The sequence below is a fragment of the Terrapene carolina genome, unplaced genomic scaffold, assembly GCF_002925995.2.
Source record: "Terrapene carolina triunguis isolate 2854851 unplaced genomic scaffold, T_m_triunguis-2.0 Scaffold88, whole genome shotgun sequence".
In the NCBI taxonomy this organism is placed as follows: domain Eukaryota; kingdom Metazoa; phylum Chordata; order Testudines; family Emydidae; genus Terrapene; species Terrapene triunguis.
In genome coordinates this window covers 2,490,593-2,504,460 of record NW_020664439.1, presented here as the reverse complement: position 1 = coordinate 2,504,460, position 13,868 = coordinate 2,490,593, and the positions used below count along the sequence as shown (strand labels likewise).

Below are 13,868 nucleotides of genomic sequence, written 5' to 3'. Positions count from 1 at the left end.
AGTGCCCATCTATAAAAAGGGAAATAAAAACAACCCAGGAAACTACAGACCAGTTAGTTTAACTTCTGTGTCAGGGAAGATAATGGAGCAAGTAATTAAGGAAATCATCTGCAAACACTCGGAAGGTGGTTAGGTGATAGGGAATAGCCAGCATGGATTTGTAAAGAACAAATCGTGTCAAACCAATCTGATAGCTTTCTTTGATAGGATAATGAGTCTTGTGGATAAGGGAGAAGCGGTGGATGTGGTATACCTAGACTTTAGTAAGGCATTTGATACGGTCTCGCATGATATTCTTATCGATAAACTAGGCAAATACAATTTAGATGGGGCTACTATAAGGTGGGTGCATAACTGGCTCAATAACCGTACTCAGAGTGTAGTTATTAATGGTTCCCAATCCTGCTGGAAAGGTATAACAAGTGGGGTTCCGCAGGGATCTGTTTTGGGACCGGCTCTGTTCAATATCTTCATCAACGACTTAGATATTGGCATAGAAAGTACTCTTATTAAGTTTGCAGATGATACCAAACTGGGAGGGATTGCAACTGCTTTGGAAGACAGGGTCATAATTCAAAATGATCTGGACAAATTGGAGAAATGGTCTGAGGTAAACAGGATGAAGTTTAACAAAGACAAATGCAAAGTGCTCCACTTAGGAAGGAACAATCAGTTTCACACATACTAAATGGGAAGAGACTGTCTAGGAAGGAGTACGGCAGAAAGGGATCTAGGGGTTATAGTGGTCCACAAGCTAAATATGAGTCAACAATGTGATGCTGTTGCAAAAAAAGCAAACATGATTCTGGGATGTATTAACAGGTGTGTTGTGAGCAAGATACGAGAAGTCATTCTTCCGCTCTACTCTGCGCTGGTTAGGCCTCAACTGGAGTATTGTGTCCAGTTCTGGGCACCGCATTTCAAGAAAGATGTGGAGAAATTGGAGAGAGTACAGTGAAGAGCAACAAGAATGATTAAAGGTCTTGAGAACATGACCTATGAAGGAAGGCTGAAAGAATTGGGTTTGTTTAGTTTGGAAAAGAGAAGACTGAGAGGGGACATGATAGCAGTTTTCAGGTATCTAAAAGGGTGTCATAAGGAGGAGGAAGAAAACTTGTTCACATTAGCCTCTAAGGATAGAAGCAGCAGCAATGGGCTTAAACTGCAGCAAGGGAGATTTAGGTTGGACATTAGGAAAAAGTTCCTAACTGTCAGGGTGGTTAAACACTGGAATAAATTGCCTAGGGAGGTTGTGGAATCTCCATCTCTGGAGATATTTAAGAGTAGGTTAGATAAATGTCTATCAGGGATGGTCTAGACAGTATTTGGTCCTGCCATGAGGGCAGGGGACTGGACTCGATGACCTCTCGAGGTCCCTTCCAGTCCTAGAATCCATGAATCTATGAAACTGTTCAGTACTTTCCAGGGGGAAAAAAAAAGGCCTTAAAAACAAAGCTATGTCTGGCTTGATCTACAACCAAGAGCAGAAAATCCAACATTTCAGGCCAGGCCCTGACCATACTAGCAAAGCAAACTTCAAAGCATTCCTGAAAATGGAGCAAGTGGTTTCAATACCATAATCATGTAACTGGTTTTCATGCATTAAGGCCAGAAGGGACCATTATGATCTAGTCTGATCTCCTGCCACACAAAGGACATTCAATTTCATCCAATTAATTTTCAAGCCCTTGATTTCTGGTTGCACTACCCCATATCTTTTAGAAACACATCCAGTCTTGATTTAAAGACTTCAGGCGAAGGAAGATCCTCCACCCTCCTTGGTAAATTGTTCCAAGGGTTAGTTACCCTCATTGTTAAAATTTCACATCTTTATTTCTAGCCTGAATTTGTTTAGCTTCCACTTCCAGCCATTGCAATTTGTGGACCAGTGGGTACGTCTACACTGCAAAAACAAAACCACAAAAACCCTGCAGCGTTAGTCTTAGTCTGCGTCTGGGTCAACTAACTCGGTCTCACAGACTTGCGCTATGGGGCTAAAAATAGCAGTGTAGTCATTCCCACTTGCGCTGGAACCCAGGCTCTGAAACCTGGTGAGGGGGGTGGGTTCATATCCCAGGCTCCAGCCTGAGTTGGAATGTCTACGCTGCTATTTTTAGCCCTGTAGCACTAGTCTGAGTCAGTCGACCCAGACTCAAACTCTCTGCCGTGGGTTTTCAGCTAGACTAGAGATCCTTCTACCGCTCCCCATGTAGGCCAGCAACAAGTCACCTATTGGATAAGTAAAGTAAACCGAGTTTCTTAAGTCTCACAATCATGTCAAGAAACCACAAATAAACTCCCAGTGTGAATGGAATATCAGCAAAATAAGTTACAGTACTTAATCTCAGATCAAATCGATAAGACAACAACTCTGCTTTTCTCTTTAATTACTCAGCCCTCTATCCCTTTGACACCAACCCCTTCTACATTACTGAATAGACCATTTAGGCTTACAGCCTGGAGCATTACACGACTCATGTGTTAGTGCTCCAGTCTACACAAAACAGACTAACTCAGGACTGCAAAGCTCATTTTTTCCCAGTCAAGCACTTGATGAGCGGGCAGCAGGCCAAGGACTGGCATTTAGGTAGGTCAGCAGGCTGTGTGCCAGAATCCAGTTGGTTACTTTATCTGGGCAATCTGGCAAGGATACACTGGTGGACTTGATGCAGATCGTTAGGTTTGGGGATTTTAAAATTATGTAAAAGACACGAACATGGTGGGTTTTCTTTTAAACAACAGATATAAAAATAATGGATACGGAATCAAAAACAAAGGTACAGCTCAACATACGTAGCAGCTGTGGGCCCATTTTTGCCCTCTCTGGGAACTGTATTCATAACCAAAGGCAGAATCAACTCACCCACCACTAGAAGGGACTGTTTTATGGTTAGCTCAGGCTAGTATGTTATTACTCAATTGTTGGTCTAATAAAGTCTCACTCACTAATAATAGCTACACAGCTACTGTGATCTTAACTACACATTGAAAACCGGGTAAATATATACAGACTGCTATTTTAAGAGATGCGTTTCATTGACCTGACACTCAATTCTGAAGGCTCGATTAAAGTTATTCAGTTAAGCAGGTATTTTGGGGATGTGCCCCACAGTTTTGAAAGCCTATAACTAATTTAATAAAATAAAATAGCCCCCTTGAATGGGATTGTCTGGCAGTTTCAGTGCAGGATGTGGCATAATGTTGTGACTCTCAGAAGAGTGCTCTGTAAGCCAGCCATAGCCTGGGGTGACAATTACAAGTCATCATTTTGAAACTCCTTTAAAGATAGATGGGATGGATTTATGCTCCTATCACAGTCAACCTATGGAACTCGTTGCCAGGAGATGTTGTGAAGGCCAAAACTATAACAGGGTTCAAAAAAGAACTAGAGAAGTTCCTGGAGGATAGGTCCATCGATGGCTATTAGCCAGGATGGGCAGGGATGCAACCCCATGCTCTGAGTGTCCCTCACTTCTGTTTGCCAGAAGCTGGGGATTGGTCACTTGATTACCTGTTCTGTTCATTCCCTCTGAAGCACCTGGCATTGGCTACTGTCGGAAGACAGGATACTGGGCTAGATGGACCCCCATCTCATGTCTTTTCCCTTGTTTCAAACGAAATTACAGATGGCAAGAGAATTCTCCGTGTATCAAATGAACTGTTTTCATCCGGGGCATGGGGTGGAGAGAGAGAGAATGGGATTGATCATCAAAAACATGATAGCTTACCTCTGTCAGCATCCCCTTAGTCTGAGGTGTGGCAGGGCAGGGTTGCACCAGGAAACTAGCTCCAGACCATAGCTGAGAGCCTTTAATTTCTGGTGAGAGAAGGTACTTAAAAGGGGAGTGAAGGAAATGACTGATCAGGGTAGGGAAGGGAAAGCAGGACAATCAGATACTCACTGCACCTCCTCCATTGCTACCGCCTTCGTGTAATAGTCACTCGAGTACAAAACCACATTGGCAACTTGCTCCACTGAGAGAGAAAGAACAAAAACAGGAGTGAGGGGACAGAATCAATTATACAGACACAGCATATAAACAATGTAAATAACTGCCCTTCTCAAGAAGGAACAAACAGGGACAGCAGTTACAGCCCATACAATTCACGACCTCCTGTATAACACAAGCTCTAGAATTTTACCCAGTTACCCCCACATTGAGTTCAATAACGTGTGTTTGACTAAACACATCTTCCAGAAAGGTACAGGGTCCCGAAGCCATCAAAAGATGGAGAATCCACCATTTCCCTTGGTAGTTTGTTCCAATGGTTAATCATCCTCAGTGGTAAAAATTTACACCTTATTTCTAATTTGAATTTGTCTGGCTTTAGACAAATGGTATTTTCTCCCTGTGGAGATCACAATCAATCCCCTCTTGATCTTTTGGATAACAAACAGATTGAGTTCTTTAAGTCTTTCACTGTAAGGCATTTTCTACCCAGCCCTCATATCATTTGTGTCTATCTTCTGCACCCTCCCCAATTTTTCAACATCCTCTTTAAAATGTGACACCAGAACTGGATGCAGTGTTCCAGTATCAGTCTCCCCAGTGCTGTATGCAGGGGTATCACCACCACCCTCCTCCTACTCACTCATCCCGTTTATATAGCCAAGGATTGGATTCATCCTTTTTGCTGCAGTATCGCACTGGGAGATCACGCTGAGTTGCTTGTCCACTATGACCCCTAAACTCCTTTACAGAATCACTGCTTCCCTGGATATAGTCCCCTATTCTGTAGGTATGGCCTGAATTCTTTGTTCCTTGATGAGCGACCTGGCATTTGTCTGTATGAAAACACATTTTGTTTGAATGGCCCAGCTTACCAAGTCACTCTGTAGGACTGCCCTGTCATTTACCATTCTGCCAACCTGTGTGTCGTCTGCAAATTTTATCAGCAGTGATGTTATATATACTTCCAGATCACTGATAAAAACATTGAACAGTGCCAAGCCCAGAACTGATCTCTACAGAACCACTAGAAATAACCACATTCAATGACAATTCCTCATTGACAACTACCAAGTGTCCTGCTGCTCACTCAAACTCTGCATCTCACATATTTAAGACCATCATCTTCCCACACAGGAGGCAGCATGCTTTAAAGCACTGGACTGGGACTCTGGAGACCTGCTTTCTACTGCCAGCTCTGCCACCGACCCATTGCCTGGCACTGGGCAAGTCATTTGCCCTCCTGGTGCCTCGGTTTCCCCTCCTATCCTTTGTCTCTCTCTCACTAGGTGTTTGTAGATGGCCTAATACAATGGGGGTTTAATCTTAGTTGTGGCCTTTAAGTGTTACCATAATACAAATTAAAGCCAGGCAGTACTGGAACTGAACCCCAACACCCTACCCTTGACCTTCCTCAGGGAGAAGGGGGGAACCCCTTCAGTACTCTAAGGTGGGCAGTCTCCCATAACGAGAACTCTCTTGCCAGCTGTCATTTCGCTTGTAACAGTGATGGACCGAAAAGCAGTGCAAAATCATGCACACTTTGAAAAGGCACATCTAGAGCGGTCATAGACACAATTCCTAGCAGAGGGCAATGGAGGGACAGGGTGACAGCTCTGGAGAGTCCCATTTCCTGAAGGGCAGCAGAGGCAATGGAGCAGCATAGGGACACTGACAGGGAGATGGAATGGAGCAGGGTGACCCCGGTCTGTTTAAGTGAGGGACACTAATAGGTTCCAGATCTGACGACAGGATGAAACACAAACCCACCCTGCGTAGCTCCCATGGGATTAAGGACAACAGTAAAAACGCACCCAGCACTCTTATCTTCTTCACTGTTTTCTCTGTATTGTTGGTCACGGTGACAGTGACAGGAATGGGCTCGCCATGGTAAAACACCTGGAAGAGTCAGATGGGCTCAGCACATGGCACACAACCCAGCAGAAGGGCTTGTACAATTTAAAAAATACAATGCTAGTCCCAGCCATTTGCAACAGAAACCCCTGTGGACTGATGAGAGGGCATCAACTACTCCAGGTACAAACACCCTCAGCTCCTACAGCCTGACCCGAAGCCCACTGAAGCCAATGGGAGTCTTTCCACTGACTTCAGTAGTCAGTCACTATTGAACTGTGTAGCAGAGCACCAGTGAGGGAGCTCACGCACTCCATTCCTGGCTACTGCCAACAGCAGCTACTGCGAGAAATGGTGTCCGAGCACTTGAATGTTAGGGCAAGTCAGAACAAACTGAATCCAGGCGCGAACGTCTCAGGGAGGTGGTCTTGGGGCAGCGAAGCAGGTATTTGCGTCTGAGCAATGAGCAGATGGAGCTCTCTGGAGCAGACTGCTCACCTCTTTACTCAGACGTGCTCTCAGGTGCAGTGGCTTGCTGGACATGAAAAACTGCCAGGTGGTCTCAGCTTGAGGCTGGGGTCCTGGTTCTTCTGGGGCATACTGTACTTTACGGATCAACAGGCGCACAAAGTTCCTGAGGAGCAGCAAACAGAACTGAAATTACACAGAGCAGAACCTCCTATTTCACTGGAGTGGTTGTTCACCTGCATTCACATCCCTTTCGGAACGTTTCCGATGGAAGGATCTGAACACAGATACCCAGAGCAGAGCTGAACGAGCTCCAAGGGACTGTCCTGATTCCACACACATTCTGTTACCTTTTGGGAATTCGCTCTTCCACATTCTCTGTACAGAAAGCTTTCACCTCAAAGTCCACCCCGCAGCACTGCCAGAGAGAGAGAGAGAGAGAGAGAGAGAGAGAGAGGGAAGCTGTGAAATTTGTTAAGTGGTTAGCAGCCTTCCTATACAAGGAACTCTGCAGGTGTAATACCCAGGGTTTGGAAAATCTTATTCCTGAACTTGACAACTGACCAGGGCCGGCTCCAGGCACCAGCTTACCAAGCAGGTGCTTGGGACGGCCACTTCGGAGAGGGGTGGCACGTCCAGCTGTTTGGCGGCAATTCGGCGGATGGTCCCTCATTCCCGCTCGGAGCAAAGGACCTCCCGCCGAATTGTCGCCGCAGATCGCGATCGCGCTTTTTGTTTGTTTGTTTGTTTGGCTGCTTGGGGCGGCCAAAACCCTGGAGCCGGCCCTGCAACTGACACTTCCAAGCCTATTATGTTTTCTTGTGAGGCAAGTGCTATAGACTCACTCTGAGCAACATGCCCCATGTTTCTTAAAGATTAGCCAGCCTGTCCCGTATTTCTAAAATGACTAACATCAGCACCTGAGATGTGGAATTCCTTTACCGATTGAACCTTCCTTTTTCGCCACTTGGAGTCTAAGAATAACTCTTTGCAATCAGACAGAGCTGACTGTTGTCCCTGCAGGATCATGTGCATATTGGACACTGCTTCTAAGGTACATGTGGCCAAGCCCCATTTGGTTCTCTCTTTAAAGATTTGTGAAACCTTTTGCTAAAATACTTTTGCTAAACCCTTTGGCTAATCTCCAGTGTCTGCCCAACACCTTCTGCATCACTTTTTCATAAGTCCAGTCTAGTTGTTTGGACAAATATCCAATATTTTAAAATGCATTATCCTTGAGTAACAGCTCTTGTTACCTAGTTACTCTTAACCTGTTTTTTAAATTTTTTTTTACCCAAACATGTAACACAAGTTCTTTCCACATATGCTTTAAATTAATGGGAGATCTTGGCACTTGGTCTTAAAAAAAGGCATTAGGTTTCAGACACTTGAGTGTGAGCATCTGTGATGTGAGTGAATATTTAATATAAGCTTGTCTGACATCACGACACTTATTTCATTTGTGGCCAACCCACATCTCCTGTAGTATTCTGAAGGAAATGGAGTCTCAGGTTTCAGTGAAATGCTTTCCCCCCCCAACTGTTATGTTGCTATTTATCGGTTACTAAATGAGACTGGATACTCAAAATGCCTCTGACTCCATCCCACTTTCTAGCTTATTTCCTGTTCGGTGGTTCACAAGATGGCACTATGCCACATCTCCGGTGATGGAAAGTACATTAACTTCTGTATTACCTAGCTCTTGCTCTCAAAATATTTGAACCAGATATGCATCTCTTGCTCTTTCCTGTGAATTTCTTCCTCAGTAGAAGTACTGAATATATGAAACCCTGTTGGTCTCACCTTCCCAACATCACAAGGGGCTGGTTGCAGGGAGACTGAACAGGGCAGATAGTCTGGAAACTGAGGAGAAAAAAAAAAAAAAAAGAAAAATTATCCAGATCCCCAACTGTATTGCTCCTAACATGATACAGTGCTCGTGAAAGGTGCACGAGTGACAGCCTGAGACAGCACAGCCCGTTAGTTCTCCATAAAAGAGCAGCCTGGGCAGCATCAAGGCAAGCTTCCCCACACTGTTCTGCCTAAGTGCCCCAACCAGGCACTGGAGGGACCACTGACATTGTTAATTGTATTCCAGTAGTGCCTAGAGAGCCCAGATGAGAGAGAGGTCTCAGTGTTCTAGGCACTGTACACATGTAAGCTCCTTGGGGCAGGAACTTCTAATTTAAATAGACAAGACAAAGGGTGGGAGGAGAAACAGGACCAGAGAGGGGAAATGACTGCCTAAAGTCAGACAACAAGTTGGTAGCAGAGCCCCAGGATTAGAACCCAGGACTCCTGACTTCCAGTCCAGTGCCCTACCCAGGAGATCATTCTGCTTCCCTTTCAGGGGAGTGAGTGAAAGATAGCCGATTCACATAATGGTCACATGGGCACAGAGACTGAACTAACGAGGCCAAGGATAGTGTTTGAGGACATCTGTCCATGGGGAACTGGACTGAGATCACTAGAACAGTCAGCAGAGAAAGAGCACTCGGTCGCTTCTGGCCTGGGCAGGATGTGAGCTTGTGATGAAAGGCTCCAGCTCTGCCCTGCTGGAATGACATGACCTGGAAGAGAGACTTGTGGAGTTCTACCACTCTAGAAATCCCAACAGTCTGAGCTTGGTGGAGGTCTCCATTTTGTACCTGACTGGTTAGGAGACATGTCACAAGCCTAGACTTTGCAGAGTCAATTGAAAGCCTATTTGCTACAGTATTAGTATATGGCAGATTCTAAATCTGGATCCTACTAGATACTATGGTCTCTAAGGCAGAGTGAAGGGGATGGGATGTCTCTGGGGCAGGAAGAGGAAGCAGACATACGGGCTGTAGATCTACTCATGTTAGTGTTTTCTATAGCACCTATCAAAGTGGTATCTAAGATGTTCTGATGATACAGTGACAGGCGCCAGTATAAGCACCTAGACAGGCTGCTAAAAGATTTGCACAGCGACATTCTGAGGGGACTTCATGAGTCTCTGGGCCAGATGTGCATGAGGAAGCTTGGGAGCAGGCTAGCAACGGTGTTTTGGGAGATAGCAGATGGGAGGACAAAGGCTGGGGTAGAGGTGCCGACAGACTGGGCAGAAGGAAGGAGCTGGGCATCCTGAAAAATGGCCACAGAAGTGGTAGCAGCCAGGTTAAGTATCTGACTGCCACTGAGGCCTGTAACCTGGGTGTCACCTTCGACTCTGCTCTCTCACCTGAGCGACGTTCAGGCCATCTCTACATCCAACTGCTTTCTCCACACAGCATCTCCAAACTCCAGCCCCTTCTCTTGTCCCCACAGCCAAAACTCTTGTCGAAGCCCACATCACTTCACATCCTGACTACTGCAGCCTTCTCCTTTCTGGCATGGATTACTGCCCCTCTGCTCCCCTCAACTCTATTCAGAATGCTGCTGCTAAGGTCGCCTTCTTGGCTAGTCGCTCTGATCACATCAGCCCTCCGAGGCCCGCCTCTGACTCACCTCCACATCAAATACAAACTTCTTGTAACTTCTTCATAACTCAGTCTGACCCCACTTCGCAGAACTAGAAACCTATCGCACTGCCAACCCTTGCCCTCCCTCTCTAAGCATTCCCAGCCTTTTCCTCCACCAGCCAACTTCTTTGAACATCTCATCCTATTTCATATGCTGCCCCTTATGCACAGGAAAAGCTCCCCACTAAAATCAGTGCAGCCACTTCCTTACCTTCTTTCATACCCCTCAAGATGCAGGTCTGCTGCAGAACATACAAAATCCAGCCTGCTGCCCATAGCCACGCAGGTATCAAGCGGTCACTTCCCTTCTTTCCTTTCTCTCTCTCATATCCCACCCCAGTAAAATATTTGCAATAAATGTAACTAATAAAGCAGGGCCAATTTGCCACCAGATTCATTTGCTTCTGTGTTGTATCCACATCCCCTACTCTTGGCCATGTGTGTCTTTAGACTGTAAGCCCCAGGGGCTGTCTCTGATCTGTGCTTATACAGTGCCAAGCATTATGAGGCCACTAAACCCAGCTGGGCTTTTGGGTGCTACCCAAATATAAGCAATAATTGTATTAACTCATTTTAATAATTATTCCAGCAAAATGTAGAGTTTTTTGCAAATCAATTCCAAAACTCAAGGCATAGACAGCCTCATGAGTTCACAAGGCAGTAGTATAAGCAAATACTCTGGCAATAGGGGAGCGAGAGACAGAGGTGGAAACATTAAGGGCTTCTGTTGTCATAAAATTGTTATGGTTCCCTTTATAAGGAATTTTTCTGTGCGGGATTATCCCTCCAGTTTGTTAAATCCCTAGCACACTTGGGGTGGTAAATAATGGTGCCATCTAACCTCTGACTCAAGGTTAGAGTTTTAGGTAACATTGGATTAATTATTAATCTCCTCTTCAGATTATCATGGAGTGCTGACAGGCTGGATAATAAGGGTCAAGAAGAAGTGGGTCAGAGGCTCATATGAGGGACTTACTGTTAAAACAAAGGGGTAAGCATTGTTCCCCAGCTTCTTCATCAGACATTCCTGCAATTGGGAGAGAGATTCCCGTTTTTCCACTGGTGGGTACAACTGTATCCTAGAGAAAAAAAGATCCTTTCGGAAGGTCAGACCCATCACATCAATGTCTTCTTGGCCATACCGGAAAGCACAGGTCAGAGTCACATACACTGGAAAGAACATACACAGTAAATTATACATTTAGTGAGCAGCCAATTCAGAGATTCTGAGACTTAGAGACCATCTGTGTTACAATTACAGAGTCCAGGAAGACAGTTACAACACTGTTGTATCTCCCCTCCGCCCCGGACCTGGTTCCAATTCATAATATAGTGAAGATCTTAAGTTTGTTTTGTAATGAGACTGAAGCCTTGGACCATATTCAAACAGCATGTCCAATGACCGGAGGTTCTCTCACCAGGATGGGGTTAATTTTGCATAAGACAACTAGAGCCCTGAAAGCAGGAGAGATCCTTGCTTTGCAGTGAGAGATCACTGAAGAGCTAGCATTCTCTGAAATCATTTAAAACATCAAACCCTTCTTTCCCTTGACGATCTCGGGATCCACTAACAAGACACCATCTAGACAGAAAGAAATAGAAAAGAGTAAATATTAAGCAGTATGGAGAAAAAAATAATTTGGGTTTATTAAGTCAAAGAAACCTGTAAGAAGAGCTTGTGTCTGGACTTACCTACAGGTTCCACGCCATCTATGTGATCAATGAAGTCTCGTTTTCCCAGATAGATAGTCACCTGTAGGAAGGAGGCAATGCAGATGGGGCAAGACGAGCCAGGGCATCAATCCTGCCAAGAGCACTCTAGCCCAATTGAGCAAAATAACTTTTAAGCATATGCTTTAAAAAGTTAAGCACATGAGTAGTTCCCGTTGAAATCATCAGGACTATTCATGAGCTTCAGTATTTAACTGGATCAGGGTAGAGGGCTCAGCATGTTGCAGGACTGAACTCCAAAAGCACCACACAATTCCTTGTGTCTGCGGCACAGGAGCTGTACAGTGAAGGACTTTTGCCTCGAATTGGAAAGACGGCGAGTCAGCCTTGATTTAGATGTTTGGGCAGCCAACAGAGACACATCCAATGAGGTGATGGGGAGAGGCATTGCCATCCTATCTAAGACTGGTCATTATGTTAACATGCAAGTAGTCCACTTTCTCAATTCTGTAACATAACACCACGCCCTAGCGGTTGGCTGAGTATAAATCAAATTATTTTCAAAAGAAGTGGGGTGAAGACAAGTGTCCCATAAATAAATCCCCAGGTAAGTGAGGCCGTGGCCCTGTGCACCCATGGCTCAAACTGATGGGTATGTATGCCAATTACTGTGCTACTTACAGCCTTATCACGGGACATCTTCTTGTAGACAACATGTGATTGAGGGGGACTGGTGTTCTTCAGAGAAATTGAGGAAAGAGTAGCCACCTTATGAGACTCAGCACAGCTCATTTCCATGGATGGGTGGGAGACTGGGAAAGAACAAAGCCTTCCTGCAGCAAGAGATCCTTGGACAAGTGTCAAGAAGAGATGATGAATGAGATTATAGTTATGTTGAATAGGATCCAAAAATCTTAACCAACCAATGTAGTGCATTAAAACAGACTATTCCCTCTGAAAACTCAAGTCAACTCTGGTGCTGGGGGGGGATGGTTGCCTTTTATTTTACCCTTTCCTTTTTCATTTAAGCTTCCAAAGTTAATACAAAGTTCAATTTTCAAGCTACCAATGGGAGTTACGAAGCTAAATTCTCACAGATGGCTTTGGGTTGGGGGTGGGGGAGGGGAGAGTAAGATAAATAAGTGCAAGCAGAGGCAGGCCAAACTCCTGATGAGATTTTTTTTTTTTTAATTTGACCTTTTAACCCAGACTGGAATTTAAAAACAAAAAACAAAAACAAAGTTTCCATTTTTCAAAAGTTTGTTAGAAAATTCAAAGCAAAACTATTTAGCCTTTTGATTGTTCTGTGGGTGCATGGTTGGGTTCGGTTTCCCTTTTTCGGCATTGCCTATTTTGATTGATCAGCTTAGTCACGTGATAGGATTATTTCAAAAATGTAAAGCTTTCAACTCCTCAAAAAGTTCAGTTTCAAAAATATCCATTTGAAAATTAAACTAAGCATTACAGAAGACAATGAAAATGCTTACTGATTTCATCTATTTTTCAACCACTTCTGCTTCTTATGTTACCTTATCAATCTTTACAATACGGCATGACATTTATTAGGAACTTAGACAACACAGACACTCAGAAATTAGTTTCTGACTCCCTCCTAGAAAAAGCTGGTCCTTCACTTCACCTTTGGAATCAGTTCACTGAAGGAAGTATTTTGAAAGGCCAGGATTAAAGAGAAAAATGAAAACATTCCCCCCCTTTGCCAAAGTTGGAGCACCTTTTCCAAGACCAGTATGGAATTCCTTGATGGAACACGTGAGCCAGAGGATTTGAGAAAGAGGAAACTAGGGAAAGAAATAGCAGTATCTTTAAATACCTTGCAGTGCTCCAAATTCCACAGCAGACACCAGAGGAGAAAGTTCCCTGAGCAAGCTGAGAACTCCTCCTAAACCACTGAACAAAGGTGAATTTTCCAGACAGACAGGTCCTGCAGATGTTCCCCTGTCTGTGGGAGTGACTCACTAGCCTGCTGGTGAAAAAGGAGGGCAATTTGTAGCCCGAATTGAAAATGAGTTTCTAGTTCTTACTGCCCATATTTACAAGAACTAATCCCCTTCGAGCAGCAAATGTTGTACCTGGATTAAGAACAGATCTGCTAGGTCAGCAGTGCTGGGTATTACTTAAGAGACCCCAGATCTTCAAGATTCTACAGTGCTGTCCTCCCAGATTCCTCGGGTGTAAAGACAGTACAGATTTATATGGAGCAGGAGGGTTATGGAAAGCAGCTTTATTCTAAAGCTCTTTCTCCATCTCTTTTTCTATTGGGGCTGCAAATCATGCAGCCTAATAAGGAGCTAAACAAAGAACTATTTGTGAGACGTTGAATTTGCAAGCATTAGAACAAGTCTCTATAAATACACGCTATTCTAAGAGTTGCAATAGATAGATATGTTATTTCCACAATCGATAAACTGTAGAGTTAACA

The 13,868-nt window shown here is 44.5% G+C and overlaps 1 protein-coding gene across 1 annotated transcript in view; it reads right to left on the bottom strand.

Annotated features, from left to right (window-relative positions):
• The window catches only part of SAG (S-antigen visual arrestin), a 30,206-nt gene extending 16,606 nt beyond the window's left edge, over positions 1-13,600 (bottom strand). Inside the window, exons 1-11 of the mRNA XM_026650174.1 lie at positions 13,519-13,600; positions 13,260-13,412; positions 12,110-12,276; positions 11,450-11,510; positions 11,295-11,339; positions 10,734-10,927; positions 8,076-8,135; positions 6,623-6,690; positions 6,303-6,438; positions 5,765-5,849; positions 3,903-3,975 (exon numbers count right to left, since the gene is read on the bottom strand). Of these exons, the coding sequence (XP_026505959.1) occupies positions 3,903-3,975; positions 5,765-5,849; positions 6,303-6,438; positions 6,623-6,690; positions 8,076-8,135; positions 10,734-10,927; positions 11,295-11,339; positions 11,450-11,510; positions 12,110-12,226 (839 nt within the window). The 5' untranslated portion in view covers positions 12,227-12,276; positions 13,260-13,412; positions 13,519-13,600. The remainder of the gene's footprint in view (positions 1-3,902; positions 3,976-5,764; positions 5,850-6,302; positions 6,439-6,622; positions 6,691-8,075; positions 8,136-10,733; positions 10,928-11,294; positions 11,340-11,449; positions 11,511-12,109; positions 12,277-13,259; positions 13,413-13,518) is intronic.
• Between the last annotated feature and the right edge of the window lie 268 nt (positions 13,601-13,868).